Source organism: Nelumbo nucifera, chromosome 8, assembly GCF_055504915.1.
Source record: "Nelumbo nucifera cultivar China Antique chromosome 8, China Antique-T2T, whole genome shotgun sequence".
Lineage (NCBI taxonomy): Eukaryota > Viridiplantae > Streptophyta > Magnoliopsida > Proteales > Nelumbonaceae > Nelumbo > Nelumbo nucifera.
This window is the reverse complement of record NC_142656.1, coordinates 285,916-304,474: the sequence shown is the minus strand read 5'-3', so window position 1 is coordinate 304,474 and position 18,559 is coordinate 285,916. Positions and strand designations below refer to the sequence as shown.

Genomic DNA, 18,559 nt, shown 5'->3' with positions numbered 1-18,559 from the left:
ACCTTCACTCTGTTGTGCAAATTTCAGTGAGATTTGTCATAGTCTATTAGGAAAGATGCCATAAATAAATTATCTGCATGTGACAAACCTAACTTCTACAGTGGCATCAATGAGCATTGATGCTTAGCTTGGATTTATGAATATGGATAACAATGAAGTTTTTTTTTTTTTTTTGATAATTGAAATGATTTTATAAAACAGCAATAGACAATAGTACAAAGTCCTCAAGGAAAGGTACAAGTTGCAACCTCTCCGGGCTAGTTAAGTACAGATTTCCAAATTAATAACAACTTACATAGAAGCACAAAAAAGATCTTCCCTAGAAACCCCCTGTTTGGCTAAAGCATAAGCCAAAGAATTAGTAGACCTACTAACCCATTTTACCTCAACTCTCATATTACTGGTTAACCACTTTACTTTTTTGATGGGATCTTTGTAGCCCCAAATGGTCTATCCAAGTTTAGGAACCACCTGGTTACCACTTGAGAGTCCCCTTCAACTAGGAGATGCTCCACCCCAAGCTGGTTGGTGATCTGAATTCCTTGTACTGCAGCAAGGATTTCTGCCCTTGTGGAATCCCCCACTCCCACCGGTCCTGGGAATAGGGAAATTATGTTGCTGTCCTTATTTCTCAGGATACCCCCTATACCTGAAGGCCTGGGGTTGCCTTGGCTACTTCCATCAAAGTTCAGCTTGATGACACCTTCCAAAGGCGGAATCCATTCTGACAGAATTCTATCCTTCTTTGTTGAAGTGTTAGCTATTGTTGAGCAAGAGAAGAGAGGATAGGCGAGAGGACTGAATGCCTCAAAGAATACTTCAGGCAAGTGAAGCTGTTGTTATTTATACTATACTGGTCATACAACATAAAGTATGGAAAAATTACAGAAATACCCCTACGGTACTAAACCTGTGTACAACAACATCTGTCAACACTCCCCCTCAAGTTGGGGCATAGATATCAATCATGCCCAACTTATCATAGAGATCATGATGTTTGGAATAGTTTAGTCCTTTTGTGAAGATGTCTGCCAGTTGGTTTTCAGAGCGGACATAGAGAGTACATACTTCGCCTGTGATGACTTTCTCTCTGATAAAATGCTTGTCAACTTCGATGTGCTTTGTTCTGTCATGTAGTACCGGGTTAGCAGCAATACTTATAACTGCTTTGTTATCACAGAATAGAGTTATGGGTTTGTCCACTGGGAAACCCAACTCACTCAACAGATTCTTTATCCACATACCTTCAACTACTCCGTGGGCCATTGCACGGTATTCAGCTTCAGCATTGGATCTAGCCACCACAGTTTGCTTTTTACTCCTCCAAGTAACAAGGTTCCCTCCTACAAAGGTGCAGTAACCACTAGTAGACTTTCTGTCACTTTGAGATCCAGCCCAATCCGCATCTATATAAACTTCAACTCTCAAATGCCCGTGCCTTTGAAATAACAAGCCAGCACCAGGAAACTTCTTAAGATATCGTAGTATCTTCTCTGCTGCTTCAAGATGTGTAGACCTAGGTGCATGCATGAACTGACTGAGGACACCAACAGCATATGCGATGTCTGGACGGGTCATAGAGAGATATAACAATCTCCCTACAAGCCTCTGAAATTGTTTCACAACTTTAAGAGGTTCACCCTGGCTGTCACTTAATTTATGGTTGGGGTCAATGGGAGAGTCAGCTGGCTTAACCCCCATCTTTCCAATGTCCTGAAGCAAGTCTAGGACATATTTCCTTTGGGAGATAAAGATACCTTTTTTTGATCAAGCAACTTCAATTCCAAGGAAGTATTTGGCAGGTCCTAGATCCTTCACTTCAAACTGAGTGGCAAGGAAACCCTTCAACCTTTGAATTTCATCCTTCCAATCACCAGTAACAATTATGTCATCCACATATACTATTAAGGCAGCCATTTTACCTTCTCCCCTTTTCACAAACAGTGTGTGATCTGATTGACATTGCTTGTATCCCTTTTGCTGAACCGCAGCATGGAATCTGCTGAATTAAGCTCTTGGTGATTGCTTCAGCCCATATAAAGACTTCTTTAACTTGCACACTTTCTGTTCATTGCCTTGAGCCAGAAAACCGGGGGGTTGAACCATATAAACTTCCTCTTCAAGGTCACCATTCAAGAAAGCATTCTTGATGTCAAGCTGATGTAGATCCCAATTCAGATTAGTAGCAAGAGAGAAAAGAACTCTAATAGAGTTCATCTTGGCAACAGGAGCAAAAGTTTCTGCATAATCAAGTCCATATACTTGAGTAAACCCCTTTGCCACTAAACGAGCTTTATACCTCTCCACGGTTCCATCAGCCCCATGCTTGACCGTGAACACCCATTTACATCCAACTAGATCCTTTCCCTTAGGAAGATCAACAAGTTCCCACGTGCCATTTTTATGAAGGGCATTAATTTCTTCCTTCATGGCATTTGTCCATTCTGGTACTAAAAGAGCTTCTGCCACATTCTTGGGATTAGGGACACTGTCAATGGAGGTAAGGAAGGCACGAAATGAGGGTGAAATGTTCTCATAGGAAACAAAGCTGGAAATGGGATGTTTAGTGGTGCACAACCTAACACCTTTCCTATGGGCAATAGGAAGGTCAAGATTATTAGCAACAGAGGAGTCAGGAACATCATTGGGAGTCAAGTTACTTGAGTGGGTATGATCTTCCCCCGAGGAGTTTGATGGCACTTGAGGTACAGCTTCTGGATTCTCCATAGCTCTTGAATTTGGTTGGCCTTTGCGACGACGAGAAAAGACATGGAAAGGTGGAGGATCGGGAAGAGAAGGAGGCTGAACCAATGGCGAAAGATCAGGAAGAGAACGAAACTGAACCAGTTTCTCCTCATGCCTACACTCCCCCTGAGGAGAAACCAGAAAAAAAAGGCTCATTTTCAAAGAAAGTAACATCCATGGAGACATAGAATTTCCGAGAAACAGGATCAAAGCAACGATACCCCTTTTGAGTGAAAGAGTAACCAAGAAATATGCATGGGATAGCACGAGAATCCAATTTCCCACGGGTGGGAGATAGATTTTGGACAAAGCACCGACAACCAAATACACGAGGAGGGATAGAAAGAAGAGGGGCCTTAGGGAAGAGAAGCTGATGCGGGGCTTTGTTCTCTAACCAATGAGAGGGCATTCAGTTAATGAGGTATGTAGAACAAAGGACAGCCTCAAACCAAAAACGTTTGGGGACATTCATATGAAGAAGTAAACCCCGAGCCACTTCAAGGAGGTGTCGGTTCTTCCGTTCAGCCACACCATTTTGTTGTGGTGTGCGGGCACAAGAGCTATGATGAAGTGAACCATGTGAAGCAAAGAACTCCATGAGATCACTATGAAAAAACTCTTTTGCATTGTCTGAGTGGAAAATTTGTATCTCAGTCTAGAATTGGGTGAAGACCATCCGCTGAAAGTCTTGGATAATTTTTGGTACTTCCTCTTGGGTTCGCATTGGATATACCCAAGTATATCTAGAATAATCATCAATGAAGGTAATGAAGTACTTATAGCCACTCTCAGAAGGTAAAGTAACAGGGCCCCATACATCAGAATGAACAATGTGAAAAGGAAACTCAAATTTACTATTTTTCTGAAGAAAATGAGTTCTACAATGCTTGCTTAACTGACACGTTTGACAAGAGAAATCAGAAACAGACATTGACTTACATAGTTCTGGGAATACAACTTTAAAGGACTCAAAAGACAAATGACCAAGACGACAATGCCATAAATACACTTTACTCTTTCTGAACTGACTCATAGACTCTGTAACATGAAGACCAGCTGTATTCTCCAGCATGTAGAGTCCATCAACCATACGTCCCCTACCAATTGTCCTCCCCGAGGCCAGATCCTGAATCACACAATAAGAAGGGAAAAAGGTTACTGAACAGTTTAAGGAATTAGTAACACTACTAACTGAGAACAAATTCATGGGAAATTTTGGAACATGAAGAACATCAAGAAGTGTAAGACCAAGAGGAAGAGAGAGAGTTCCTTGACCAGCTATGGAAGTGTATGATCCATCAGCTAGTCTCACCTTGTCTCTTCCAGAAAGAGGGTGGTAGGTTTGAAAGTAAGAGGACATACCAGTCATGTGTTTTGACGCTCCAGAATCAATGATCCATGGAGAGTCAAGGTTGTAAGAAGCAACATGGAAAGCTGTGGCAGGGTTACCTGATGTTGATGCAAATGAGGTTGTGGGAGGACCATCCGTCTGGCGAATTGCTCTACCATAGAGCTCTAGATGGTCACGGAAGGAGTTTACAATACCTTCCCTTGGGTCAGATCCAGAGAGATGTGTTTGAGTCACAGTAGGAATGGGGGGCTGATTCTCCCGAGTAACCATGTTGGCCATGTGGTGTTTCTTTGTACCTTGCTGCCCGGACCTTTTATTCACATCTGAGCCTTGCTTCTTAGTTAGATCTTGAGCCCATTTTGGTTTCCCATGGAGATCCCAACAGGTATCTTTGGTGTGTCGGGGTTTCTGACAATTAGTGCACCACAATTTTTCCTTATCTTCTGTTTTTTTCTAGAGATCCCCTCTCCTGGAAGAAAATCCCACACTAGTAGAGACACCCCCTTTTGCTGCCAACACAATTGCATCCCCACCAGTGCTTTTCATCAAGTTCCTTCTACTCTCTTCAGATTGAACAAGAGCATAGACTTCCTGAATTGATGGAAGATCCTTAGAACTGAGAATTTGTACTATGATGGACTCATACATAGGATTTAGACCATGCAAGAAGGCAAACACTCTTTGCTGTGAGACAAGCTTCTTGTACAGTTTGGCATCCTCATCACACTTCCAATCAACATTCTGGTAATGGTCCAATTCCTTCCAGACAGAGGTAAAGTCAGAGTAATATACTGATAAACTTCTCTCCCTCTGTCGACAAGTAGATGATGCTGCCTGTAGTTGATAGATTTTGGCATAGTGTCGTAGTTCTGAATATGTGGATTTTGCTTGTTCCCAGATCTCATTTGCAGTTTCAGCCCACATGAAGTTCTTTCTTATTTGTGGTTGCATGGAGACCAAGAGCCAAGACATTACCATACTGTTCTCCTGATCCCATCTATCATATTCAGCATTCCCAGAGGGTGGTTCTTTGATTCTTCCATTAATATAGCCTATTTTCCCCCTTGCAGTGATGTATAACTTGATCCCTCTTGACCATTCTAGGTAATTTAATCAATCAAGAGGAACAACAGCCATAGGGAAGGATAGGTCACCACCCCCACTCATTCCATTCAGCATTGTGGAGATTTCAGATGTGGCTGAATCTTCGCTATTCATGATTTCAGGTTAAGAACACAACACCCAAGGCACACTGCATCACAGAGCTGCTACAAAAAAGGGATCTTATGTCCTTCAGTCCACAAAAGAAGAAGCACTTGCTATTTCAGCATACAACTAGGTACTTCTGACCTACGGCTTCACAGAGAGCCAAGAACAAACACTGTTGCTGCAGCACTTGGACTAGTCTGTATGACCTACAATTTTTTGTAAGAATCCAAAAAACAAACATACAAACACTGCAATGCAGTACATAACCAGGTCTGTATGACCTACGGTTTTACAGTTTTCATACAACTCCTTAGTAGAAAGAAAGACACAAGGTGATAGTTCACCACACACCTAATCGGCTGACACCAACTTCAGGGTAGCCGAACAGTCACTGAGATCAACAATGTAGCCGAACAGCAAGAACAGTCAAGGAAAAAAAAAAAACTTCAGTCCATACACCACATTCGGATTTTTAGGGCATCAACAGTCCATCGAAGGGTGCAAGAAGAAAAAACAACAAAAAACAGCTTCAGTTGAATACCAGGGCACCCGAACAGCAGATGGACAGTACCTTCTTGAACGCCAGCCTCTCTGCAAACCAGAACCTCCTCTTCGTACATCAGGTGACAGCCTCTCTACAGCCGAGCAATCAAGGAAAACAGCATCTGGGCTGGAATATGAAAAGACTCTGTACCAGAACTCTTTTCTGCGCTAGGAAGCTGAACAGTCAGGCCGGCACCTTCTTCCTTCTTGAAGTCGAGCATCAGGGATACAGCTTCTAGGAGATGAAGAGGCAACCTACTCGGCATTGGAGAATGACCTCAACTAATTTGTTTTCAGGCCTGGACGAACTTGCTCTGATACCATGTTGAGCAAGAGAAGAGAGGAGGAAGAGAGGAAGAGAGAAGAGAAGAGAGGATAGGTGAGAGGACTGAATGCCTCAAAGAATACTTCAGGCGAGTGAAGCAGTTGTTATTTATACTATACTGGTCGTACAACATAAAGTATGGAAAATTACAGAAATACCCCTGCGGTACTAAACCTGTGTAGAACAACATCTGTCAACAACTATTACTAGCCAATTTCTCCACAAATCATCAAAGGAGAAGTCATCAAAGATATCCACAGTTTTCAGCCAATGGATTGCTCTTGTTAGGATACAATCCTTCATTTCATCTAACCCTCTTTCCTTCTCTATGAAAATTCTTGCATTCCTTTCCTCCCAAAGAGTCCACAGAGTGGATGCCCTGACACATTTCCACATGACCTTACCTCTTCTAGTGTGCCAAACAAAGACAGATGGGTTGAATAACAAGCTTAAATCAGAAGGCAAAGACCACCTACCTCCAAATAAACAAAGGCTCCACCTCCATATAGCTGTAGCAAAGGAACAGGAGATCAGCAAATGGACACAGTCCTCATTCTCGGCCTTACACAAGGAACACCAATTTGGGGAAAGACAAAGCGAGGGTCTCTTTTTCTGTAAGTTTTCCAAAGTATTGATCTTCCCATAGAAGACTTCCCAGCAGAATACAACAATTTTTGGGGGAATAGGTCGCGCCCAGACTTCTTTGACAGGGAATCCTTGGGAAAAGGGTTTAGAACTGAGGGATTTTTGAAAAGAAGAGCAAGTAAAAGTACCTTTTGGAAGAGGAGTCCAAACCCTTTGATCAGAAGAAGTGGGGTCCAAGCAAACGGATTCTAGTAAATGAATTAGCTCAATAACACAATTTGACTCACCATCCCTTAACCCTCTATGAAATCCAAAGTCCCAGTTTAAAGATAAGGGGTTTAACGGGCTCGGGAGAAAAGTTGCAATTGGCTCATGTTTGTGAAGGAAAATGGAATAGAGCGAGGGGGAACAATCTTTGAGGGGTTGAGTACCCACCCAAATATCCTCCCAGAACAGAATAGCATTACCAGAACAAGCATCATACCTGATGAATCTGAGGAAGCGAGGAAGAATACCATGTATAGCCTTCCAAGGTGTAGTAAGGGTAGCTCGGCGAGATATCCCGGAATCCCAACCATTTCCTGCACAACCATGAATGCTTGCCACCACCTCATGCCATAATCTCTCTCTCTCTCTCGGGGCCATCTCCATAGCCACTTCCCAAGAAGGGCTACATTCTTCAGCACTATGTTCCCTATCCCTAAACCCCCTTCTTCCTTTGGTTTGTTAACTATCTCCTATCTGATCAAGTGATCCTTTTTCACCTCTCCTGGTTCCCATAGAAAGTTCCTCATTCTCTTCTCCAATTTCTTAGCCTCCCTTGGAGGAATCCTGAACACAGAAAGGAAGTAGGTTGGAAGGTTGGCAAGTGTAGCCTTAATTAAAGTCAGTCTACCCCCTATTGAAATGTAATTCTTTTTCCAAGCCGCCAAGCACTTATCAAATTTCTCCACAATAGGGGCCCAGAAACTACTTTCTTTAGGGTTGGCTCCTAAGGGTAGTCCTAAGTATGTCAAAGGCCAAGAAGAAATATTGCAACCTAAGCATTTTGCAATGGATTCAATCTCCCTATTCTCCAAGTTTACTCCAGCCACACAACTTTTATCAAAATTTACCTTCAAGTTGGAGACCCTCTCAAAAGTACTTATTAAAATCTTAAGGTTCTCCACTTTGCTCAACTCAATCCCTTCACAGAAAATAACAATATCATCAGCAAACTGAAGGTGAGTTACTGGAATGCCTCTGCTCCCTATTCTCCATCCCTTTATTTGGCCCTCCTCATCTGCTTTGGAGATCATCCTACTAAAGACATCAGCAACAAGTGTAAAGAGGAAAGGGGAGAGTGGATCCCCTTGTCTTAAGCCTCTATTGGCTGGAAAAAAAGTCCTTAACCACCCCATTCACCAACATTGAATAACGACAAGAGTTTAAGCATCCTCTTATCCAATTACACCATTTATCCCCAAATCCACGTCTTCTCGACATCTCCAGCAAGAAATTCCAATCCACTAAGTCATAGGCTTTCTCCAAGTCCAGTTTGCAAACAAATCCTTTCCTGCCCAATCTCCTTATCTCTTCCACACTCTCGTTTGCAATAAGGATCTAATCTATAATTTGTCTATCCTATATAAATGCTCCTTGTGCTTGGCTAACGAGAGAGGGGAGAACTACTTTGATCCTCCTAGAGAGCACTTTTGCCAGAATCTTATAGATGCTTGTCACTAGGCTAATTGGCCGAAAATCTTTGGGGTGTCTGGCATCATTCTTTTTAGGAATTAAGGCTATAAAGGTGGCATTGATTCCAGGACTCACAAAATTTTTATCCTCAAATTCTCTAAATACTCCAATTAAGTCTTCTTTGACTATGTCCCAACAGTCCTGATAAAATGCCATTGTAAATCCGTCAGGACCCGGTGCCTTAGCCCTATCCATAGAAAAAACAGCTTGTTTAATTTCCTCTTCCTCAATCATTCTTTCCAGCCATCCCTTATCTGTTTGGTTCAAAGTTGGCCAATTCTCCTCCCCTACTATTAACCGATTCTCTAAGGGTCTTTGAAAGATGGATTTGAAGTGATCCACAATCCTACTGGCAATCTCCTCTTGAGAGGTTATCTCCACACCATCAACCTCAAGCTTTAGTATCAAATTTTTCCTCCTCCCATTAGCCAAATTTTTCCCATCCCCTTCCTTGATCCACTTATGTCTGGATTTTTGTCTCCAAGAGATCTCCTCCCTCAACAAAGTCTCCTCTAACTCCTTTTTCAGTTTCCTCCTCATTTCTCTGTCTTGCTCATCCATCATCCCTTGGGATTCTTTTGCATCTAACTCCTTAATCTGAACCAATAATCTAGCTTTTACCTCCTCCACTCTTCCAAATTGAACCTTATTCCATTCTTTTATTTTGCCTCTCAACCTTTTTAATTTTTTGTGGAATCTAACCCCATCCCATTTCACTTCTCTCAACTCTTCACTCCACCATTCCTTAACCTTAGGCAAGAAGTCCGGGTGTGTCAGCCACATATTTTCAAACCTGAATGGTCTAGGTCCATTACCAAGAGGTTCTTGTCCTACTTCTATAGGGTAGTGATCAGAGGTTATCCTAGGAAGAGCCTTAGCCACCAAACCTCTCCAGTGACTCTCCCAATCCAAATTAAATAGGAATCTGTCAAGCTTTGAGCAGATTGGGTTTTCTTGGAAGTTGGACCAAGTGTAGGTAGCCTGTAGTAGAGGAAGCTCCCGTAACTCGCAGGAATTTATGAAGTCATTGAACTTCCTCATACTAGTTGTAATGGCCTGCCTAGGATTATTTGACTCATTTGTGAATCTTATTCCATTAAAATCACCCCCCAAACACCAAGGACCTTCCCACAAACCTTGTATCCCATGAAGCTCCTCCCAAAACTCATTCCTCTCTCTATGATTATTTGGACCATACACATTTGTTAGCACCCAAGTAAATCCATCTTCCACCATTCTGAATTTTAGGGATACAGTGAAGTTTCCTATTAGCTCCTCTACTGGTTCTCTGAAGTCCTCCCTCCACAATGAAGTTATTTTTAATGCTTCTTAGAACTGTATTGATTTGGAATATTCATTCGAACTTGCAGAAGAAACATGATCACCAGATATTGTGCCAAGATGAAAAAGGTTTCCCCTTTCATAATGTTAATATACCCTCTTGTCCCCTTAATTGTTTTCATGAATGCGACCAAGATAAACAAGTGAGATAAATTATGCAATAAAATGGATTCACAGATTATTCAGCATATAAAAGACCACTTAATTTTTAGAGCAAATCTGAACTGTGAGATTTACGGATTCTATATAAACTTCAAGCAGTATATGCTGTGCGCTAAGAAATCTCCTTTACCAAATTGTCTGTCATGTTATCTTAGCATCAAATAATTGGCAGTATTGTTTTGATCAATGTTGCATGAACATGGGTACAGGAATCATAACCCAATATGCTTAGAGGAGTTTAACTCAGCAAGAAGAAAAAACAAGGACTGACATTGGAAGTTGTTTTGATCAGTGTTGCACAGACATGGAATTCATTGTATAGATCAGCTATTCATTTATGTCAAATAAGTATAAAGGAAAATGTTATGTTGAAGTGTCTCTGAATCTAAAGATGCCCACATGGACACTTCATCCACTTAGGAGACTCCATGCAACACTCGTTCTAATCCAGAAGTAAAACCAATATATTTATGCTAACGTATTATGCCCTAGGAGGGGCTAATTAATTCCCCCCTCCCTGCTTCAGGTGCACATGCATCTGTATCATAGAAATCCACGATGCTGATTGGAAATATGGACAACTTTAACAAGGCATTTCTCTCTTGTTTCTTTGTATATCTGTGTATAAGTTTTGTTTTCTTTTGTTTGACTTTCCTCCTGGCAATTATAATTGTGATTTTTAGATGTTAGTTTGATGGAAATTATTTACTGTGTTATCACAAATTCTGTTCTTAGTTGGAACCCTGCAGGAGCTATCCGGGCAGGACGCAACCCAGCAACTTATAAATCTCTTGGAGAAATTGTACATATTGATGGTATGTCATCAACTTATAGAAGTTGGAATTTGAAACAATGAATATTAAAGTTAGATTCAATATTACAAGAATTCTCTTAATTGATAAGTTAAGAACAGCATTTATCAAAAAAAGTTTAAGAAAAGCATATAGCTCGAGGTTAATAAGGAAGTAAACAACTTGATCTAGTAACTGGTAGAAGAGGGACACCAGGCAAACAATAAAAAGATGCATACATATAACAAATCCTTTCTATACCCACATGCTGAAAGTGCTCTTACTTTCTCCTTGTAATGGAGTTATGCACGTAAGTAGAATTCTCAGTTTACAAGCATTGTCACCCTTGAGATGATAGAATTTTAAATGATTAAGAGTAAGTGTATTACATTAGCTATTCAGAATAATAAGAAATATACATAACTTATTCTATCTCAACTTTTACGGCAGGTTCTTTTTCACTGGTTCATGTAATAAACTAATAATATGAAATTGCAGGGAACAAACTATATGATTCAGCAGCAAGGCTCCAAATACCTGATCTTCCTGCATTTGCCTTGGAATGTCTTCCAAATCGGAATTCTTTGGTCTATGGGGACTTGTATGGCATTGGACAGGAAGCATCAACCATCTTCCGAGGAACCCTGCGTTATGAAGGCATGATCTGTGTTTATGAGTTGTTTAGATGCCAAGCTTGAAATCTCTGTTGATTAAACACACCCAGTTGGTTCAATTCACTCTGAGACAATACTCTGACCAAAGGGCAATGCATTCTTTACAAAATATGAGAACCCAAGAAAGTACTGAAAAAAGAAGTCTCAGAGACTTCATTTCTTTTAGTTGACTTGGATAGTAGGTGAAAATAAAGATGGAATCAAGTTTTAAATTTACAAAATGCAGAATATCAAGTTTTTTCTGGATCTTAGTTAAAAACTTCGACTTTGTAGGTTTTCTTGATCTTAGTTAAAAACTTCATTTTGTAGGATTTAGTGACATCATGGGGACCCTAGCAAAAATTGGTTTCTTCAACATGGAAGCTCATCCCATGCTGAAAGAAGGGAAGAAGCCAACTTATGGAAGCTTCCTCAATGAACTTCTCAAAACTGATAGAAGTGAAAATTTGGATGAAGTTATGTTTGATGCAAAGGAAATGGTAGAAAGGCTGATGACTCTCGGGCTTTGCAGAGAAAAAGCAACCGCAATGAAGACAGTTAAAACTATCAAGTAAGAGCTGACTTTTGCCTGAACTTTTCAATCAGGGAATTTAGTACATGAGACACTAAACTATTTTATCCATGATGATTCTAGTTAATCCCATCCGAAGGATGAATGCTAATTAAGTTTCTGGTTCAACGCATTGGTTTTTAGTGTATATTATATGGCTGGTAGGACCAATTGAGGATAACTAATTTAGGCTGAACTTGTTCTCTTTTCTTTATATTATTTGTTATTCCAGCAATAAACTACAAGCTTATAGAATGGTAACTCTTAAAATTTTCCATGACCAAAGCTGTAATATGTTATTTGATATTTTATTAGATTTTTGGGACTTCATGAGAACAAAGAAATTCCTGGGACCTGCCAAAGTGCATTTGATATTACTTGCTTGTGCATGGAAGAGAGATTAGCTTACTCAAAAATAGAGCAGGTATTTATGCTTTTTATGTATTTCTTTCTGGTAACCTGCAGCTTCAACTCTTAGCTTGTATTAGTGTATTCGGCTAATCTCTCTATTACTACAGAATTCACATGTTTAAGCACTTATCCTCCAACAGTAGAGATCTTATTCCTCCATTGCTTTTGACTGTGAATCTATGATGAGGCAGTATAACATGCTGCTATGGGACTATTTGACCTGTCACTTTGTAGGGAAATTGGGTCTAGGATATGCAGGGTTTGGCACTTCTTTCATAATACTTATTAAATATTTCATATCTAAATTATTGTTATATACATTTACATGGGGGCTCTAGGTGCGTCTTTTATATGTTTGAAACTAAATTTTATGCTTATTTTCACACACATATGCATGAACTTTACATGTCTATGAATATGAATAGCTATAGTTTTTAGTTTTTAAGACTTTTCAAAGCTTGTGCAACCTGACCAAGTTGCTTTCGGCCCAGCAGGTCAACCCAATTGGCCCACTCCCCAAAGGAAAATCAGGTCAACAACTGAGTTAGATATCCTAACGTTGCTATTTCTGATAATGCCTTGTGTCTCTAATTAATGAATTAATATCACAACTTTGTTTGGAAATATTATTCAGTGATCAAGGATATTCTTCATTTCCTTAATAGAAGAAATTATCTATTTAATGTTAGAGAATAAAAAACCTATTCAGGGACCTCTCCTAACAGCTTAAGCTTTTAGGTTGAACAGTCCTTGACATGGCATCAAACACACCCCTCATGTGAACGCGCATTGGGATTGAAGTGTGGACAAGCACAAGCTGATAGGGTACTGCCCACTTCAAGGGAGTCACAACCTCCTCAGAAGTAGAAAGAAAGAAGAAGAAGATATTAGGGAAAATGTTCTCTGCTCATTATTTTAGCTATGGCCTTATATAAAGCCTTTTCAGAGGAACTCAAGAGCAGCTGTGGCACTCGTAACAAACTTTGACAGTTAGTTAGCTGATGTGGGTTTGTGCCTTCTAGAATATACTCAAACCACAGTTAGGCGAACAGGGACCTTTGGGGTGGTGGAGTCCTTCTGGGATGATGGAATAGAGACTGGACCCTAACAGCTCTCTCCTCCTTAGGCTGATCCTTGTCCTCAAGGTCAAGAGATGGAAATTTCTGTTTGAGTCTGGAACAGGATTCCCAAGTGGCACCTTCCAGAGGTAACCCAGCCGAAGAAATCAATGCTCCCTAGATGATCTGCTTACCATCTTTGATCCAGTGATAACCCAAGACTTGTAGGGGGGTCAACTGTAACTCCCCTTCATCAGAGAGAGGGGGAAGTGAGGGAGAAGCAACACTTGTGGGACCTAAGTATTTTTTGAGCAGAGACACATGAAAGACTGGATGTACAGGCAACTTCCATCAATAAGCCACACCTCCAATCTTCTCCAGGATGGGAAAAGGACCATAGAATCTTGGAGAGAGCCTATTGCAGATTCTTTTAGCAATGGATGATTGGCAGTATGGTTGCAATTTCAGGTATACTACTTCTCCCACCTGGTATTCAACTGCTTAGTGATGCTTGTCATAACTAGTTTTCATCAATTGTTGTGCTCGCAGGAGATGGTTCTGGAAGGTCTTGAGGAGTTCATCTCTGGAGGTCAGATACTCATCGATGGAAGCTACAGAGAAAGAGACTCATTCATAAGGCAGAATGGAAAGGGGATCCTTGCCATATAGGGCCTTGTATGGAGACATCTTTGCTAAAGAATGAAAAGATGTGTTGTACCATAGATCAGCCTCCAAGAAAGCCACCTGACCTACTGCTTTGGGCAGTCACTTATGAAGCTTCTTAGATGGGTCTCAATGCAGCAATTTACAACCTCAGAATGCCTGTCAGATTGAGGATGATAGCTCGTTGAGTGTAGGCGTTTGGATCCCTATAACTTGAAACATTCCTTCCAAAAATGGCTGAGAAAGACTGGGTCCCTGTTTGAAATTATTGCCCTTGGTGTACCATGTAATTTGGTTGTCTCGAATGAAAACCTCTACAACAATAGCAGCACCGTAGGGATGGGGCAAGGATGAGAAGTGAGCGTTCTTGGTTAGTCAGTCAATGACAACCATTATCACAAATTTTCCTGCTGAAGTAGGAAGGCCGATAATGAAATCCATAGTTACCTCTTCCCAAACCTGTTCCAGAACCAACAATGGCTGTAATAGACAGTAGCAACACTGTGGTGACTGCACCTCATGCCCACCCAATAATAGTGGGACAAGTTGGACATTGAATCACAAATTCCCAAAATCTTGTCTTCATTCCCACCCAGTAATAGTGGGAAACTAATCTAGGTTTGCAAAATCTCGTCTTCCAGTGAGCTGTGGAAGAGCCTTGGAACTTCTGGTATGTATTGAAGTTAGGAGAGATAAACAAACCAACCTTCCTTTATAAAAAAGATGAAAATCATAACCAGGCATCAAAGCTGGGCTTTGTTCCCATTTGGTTCTAAAATATTGTAAACTCAGATCTGCTTGGGCCTTGGTCTTCAGGAGATCCAGGACTGGGTAACTAGGCTGCACTACTCCCATTTGGGCCAGCTCATGGGCCCTAGACAAAGCATCCACCACTCGGTTTGCTACGGTCGGGTTTTTATTATATGGGAAATTGTCCAAAGCCCACCATCACTTTTTATGAATTCTCTTAAACTCACCATAACTTTTCAAAACGTCCAAAACTCACCATGTCAGTGAGATTTTATTTTCTAAAAGTCACCATCCATTAGAATACCGTTAAAGTTCAATGACCCAAGTTGTCCACGTCAACCTAAATGCATGTTTCATGACTAAACTGCCCCAAAATGGTGAGCGAGACACCCGAACCCTCGTCTCTCCAAATGACCCAAAGTTCAATGACCCAAGTTCAATAACCCAAGTTTTATTTTTTGAAACTCACCACCCGTTAGAACCCCCGTCTCTCTCGTCGTCGTTGAGCAGAAGACTTAGAAGTCATGGCAACATGAGAGGTGGGCAAGCGTCGCCCATGTACCCAACAGGAAAAAAGAAGAGAGGCTCCACATTTGACACTGCCGAACCCTCGTCCCCGAAAGTCACCTGCATTGGCCAAGTTCGCGTCAAGACGAAGAAACATGGGAAGAATAAGAACAGAGTTACAGAAGAGCAAATCCAGAGCAGAGAAAATCCAGAACAGAACAAATCCACGTTCGAAGCGATGTAGGAATAGGAGTTTCAGAAGAACAAAGCAAATCCAGGACGGTGTTCATCCGCAGCAACATCAGGAGTACTTACTGCACAGAAATCAGAGATGGGTTCATATCCCTTTGTCACTTTGCGAGGCTCTAAGAGTTTTCGGGGCCGAGTTCAACTGTTTCCTTCCTTGCCGATCTTCGTGTAAATCGACTAATGAAAGGGAAAAGGCAGAAAAGGCAAGGACTCCCCCAACTTCGACTCCTATGGGACTGTCTTTGCGCAATGCAAGGTTGCTGGCCTTACAAGAGGGTGAGGAGGAGAAGAGGAGAGAGATGGAATTGATAGTTATGGCATTCGAGATTGCAACTGCTGTGCAGACGCTTTTCCCACTCCCAGACATGTCCTCTCCCAACAAGAGCTTAGAAAACCTTTCCTTCATTATTTCGATTTCTGGAAGCAAAATTCAATTCCCACTAGTTAAAACAAAAAAAAAATACTGTTTTCAGAGTTCATGAGTAAGGATTTTTTCACAAAATGAATGCAGATAAGTTAAACCCAGCTCATCGGAGTCTGAAGCCTCATGAGCGTTTGAAATGTTTCTGGTCTGAAGAGGAAGCCCGTACACACCATTTGAGTACATCTTCCCACAGCACTCCCCCTCCGACGTCAACGTAAGCCGAGTCGCCAAACCTCACCACCTCAATCTGAGTTTCCATGGACCCCCTGTCGATCACCAGCCCTCTGTCCGTCATAGCCTAGCCATTGATGGAGTGGCCATTACCCCTTGCAATGACCGTGAGATGGGCGGACATGGAAGCCGCTTTGATTGCTCTGTTCGTCATAGCCTAGCCATTGATGGAGTGGCCGTTACCCCTTGCAGCGACCGTGAGATGGGCAGACCTGGAAGCCGCTCTAATTACTCTAACTACGTCATCTCGAGAGGCTGGCCTGATGACTGCTAGCGGCTTTGCTTCAACGATACCGCCGAAATCCTTAGCAACAACAACGGTGTGGAGGAATCACTCTTAATAGGCTTGCATCGTCGTCGTTTCCTGGGCTTGTTTCAGTTTCATTTTCATGAATGAATCGCTCCAGGAATGCTATCATCATCGCCGTTGGCAGCAGAGTGAAGGGAGAAACCATCGAAGATGAAGAAAGAAAGCAGGAGATAATGAAGGTTAAAATAGTAAATTAACGATGCCCGTTAGTCAAGTTACTGTTATCTCATTGACATGGTGAGTTTTGGACGTTTTAAAAAGTTATGGTGAGTTAAGTAATCAAACCCCATCAACTTACACATCCATTGTTACTACTTGAGTGTGAAATTTCTGGTCTAGAAGGTGATTAAGGCCTAGTGGCCAGTTTGGATGACAAACCGGCAGCCTAAGAGACAAGACCACTGACAATGAGTACACCATAGTTTATCTTTCTCATCCACCCTTTTCTAAGAATCGTCCTTCTTAAAGGAACTTCCACTACTTGTGTTTGCACCTCTCCTGAATGCTAATGGGAGATCTTTACTTCCCAATACCTGAACCCTAATAAATTCATACACAGGATTCAGCCCCAAAAGAAAGGTAAAAACTTGCTGTTGAGAAACCAGACTTGTAGGCCTCAGCATCCACATTACATTTCCAATCCATATTTTGATAGTGATCCAATTCCTTCCAGATGGAAGTCAAATCCACATTACATTTCCAATCCATATTTTGTAGGCCTCATGTTTCCTTATGTTGCTCCACTTGTATTTCTCATCCTAACAGCTATGGTTTCTCCCCCAACCATAGCTCTGTATCTACTATTTTGTCCTCTATAGACATTCTAAAGTCTTATCACCAAGTCATGGTTGTGAAGGATTGGAAAGAATGCTATGGAGGCATAAATTTAAGCCTTAATGGAAAATGACACTTGGGACCATGTCTCTCCTCTTCTAGATGTATCTATCATTGGTAGTAGATGGGTTTATTCAGTGAAACTCAAATCTGATGGCACCTTAGATAGATAAAGCTTGTCTAGTTGCACAAGGGTACAAACAAGAGTATGGCACTGACTATGATGAAACTTTTGCTCCTATGGCCAAAGATAATTATAGTTCATCTTCTTTTGGCCATCATTTCTATTATATAGTGGATTGTGCATAAAATGGATGTTAAAAATGCTTTTCTTCATGGACTCTTAAAGGAGACTAATATATGAAGCCTCCCCTGGGTATTGTGATGATTCCTGTTTGGTATGTGAACTAAAGAAATCTATTTATGGGCTCAAATAAGCTCCCCGGGCTTGGTTGAACATTTCTGCTCAATTGTTTTGGAATCCAGTTTTCAACAGAGTTCTTCTAATTATTCTATTTTCACCCTCAAGAGGGCCCAAGGATTGACTCTTCTTTTGGTATATGTGGATGATATCCTAATCATTGTGGATGATGTGGGTGGGATTCATAAATTGAAGGTCCTTCTCAGTAACAGCTTCAAAATGAAAGATCTTGGGCTAGTCACTTATTTTTTGGGTCTAGAAATTAAAAGCTCCTCTCAAGGGTATTTTGTCAACCAACAAAAGTACGTTTCCGATCTTGTGCAGATGATCCGTCTTACAGACTCTAAGCAGGTTGACACTCCTTTGGAACTCAACTTGAAGTTAAGCAAGGATGTTGGTGAGTTGCTCCTTGATGCCACTCTATATCGGCAGCTTGTGGGCAGCCTCATCTACCTAACTATGACTAGAGTGGATATCTCTCTTATGTTGTTCAACCAGTAAGTCAGTTTGTTTCTGCTCCTCGACATTCTCACTTTTCCGTCATGGTTTGTTTTTTCATCCTCATCTAATTCTCTGCTTACACACGCCACTCTACTACCGAGTGGTGTATTTTCCTTGGTGATTCTCTAATCTCCTGGAAATGCAAGAAACAAAAAAAAAAACTATGTCCAAGTCGTCCACAGAAGCA

At 41.2% G+C, this 18,559-nt stretch overlaps 1 protein-coding gene across 26 annotated transcripts in view; it reads left to right on the top strand.

Annotated features, from left to right (window-relative positions):
• LOC104590429 (lysine-ketoglutarate reductase/saccharopine dehydrogenase bifunctional enzyme) overlaps window positions 1-18,559 on the top strand; it is a 182,635-nt gene that overhangs the window by 153,860 nt on the left and 10,216 nt on the right. For 25 of the 26 annotated variants that reach the window (XM_088893413.1, XM_088893423.1, XM_088893421.1 and 22 more), the window contains 4 exons: window positions 10,734-10,813; window positions 11,288-11,446; window positions 11,773-12,013; window positions 12,329-12,437. In XM_088893413.1, the coding sequence (XP_088749539.1) occupies window positions 10,734-10,813; window positions 11,288-11,446; window positions 11,773-12,013; window positions 12,329-12,437 (589 nt within the window). The remainder of the gene's footprint in view (window positions 1-10,733; window positions 10,814-11,287; window positions 11,447-11,772; window positions 12,014-12,328; window positions 12,438-18,559) is intronic. The other variant, XR_016079575.1, reaches the window with a different exon arrangement.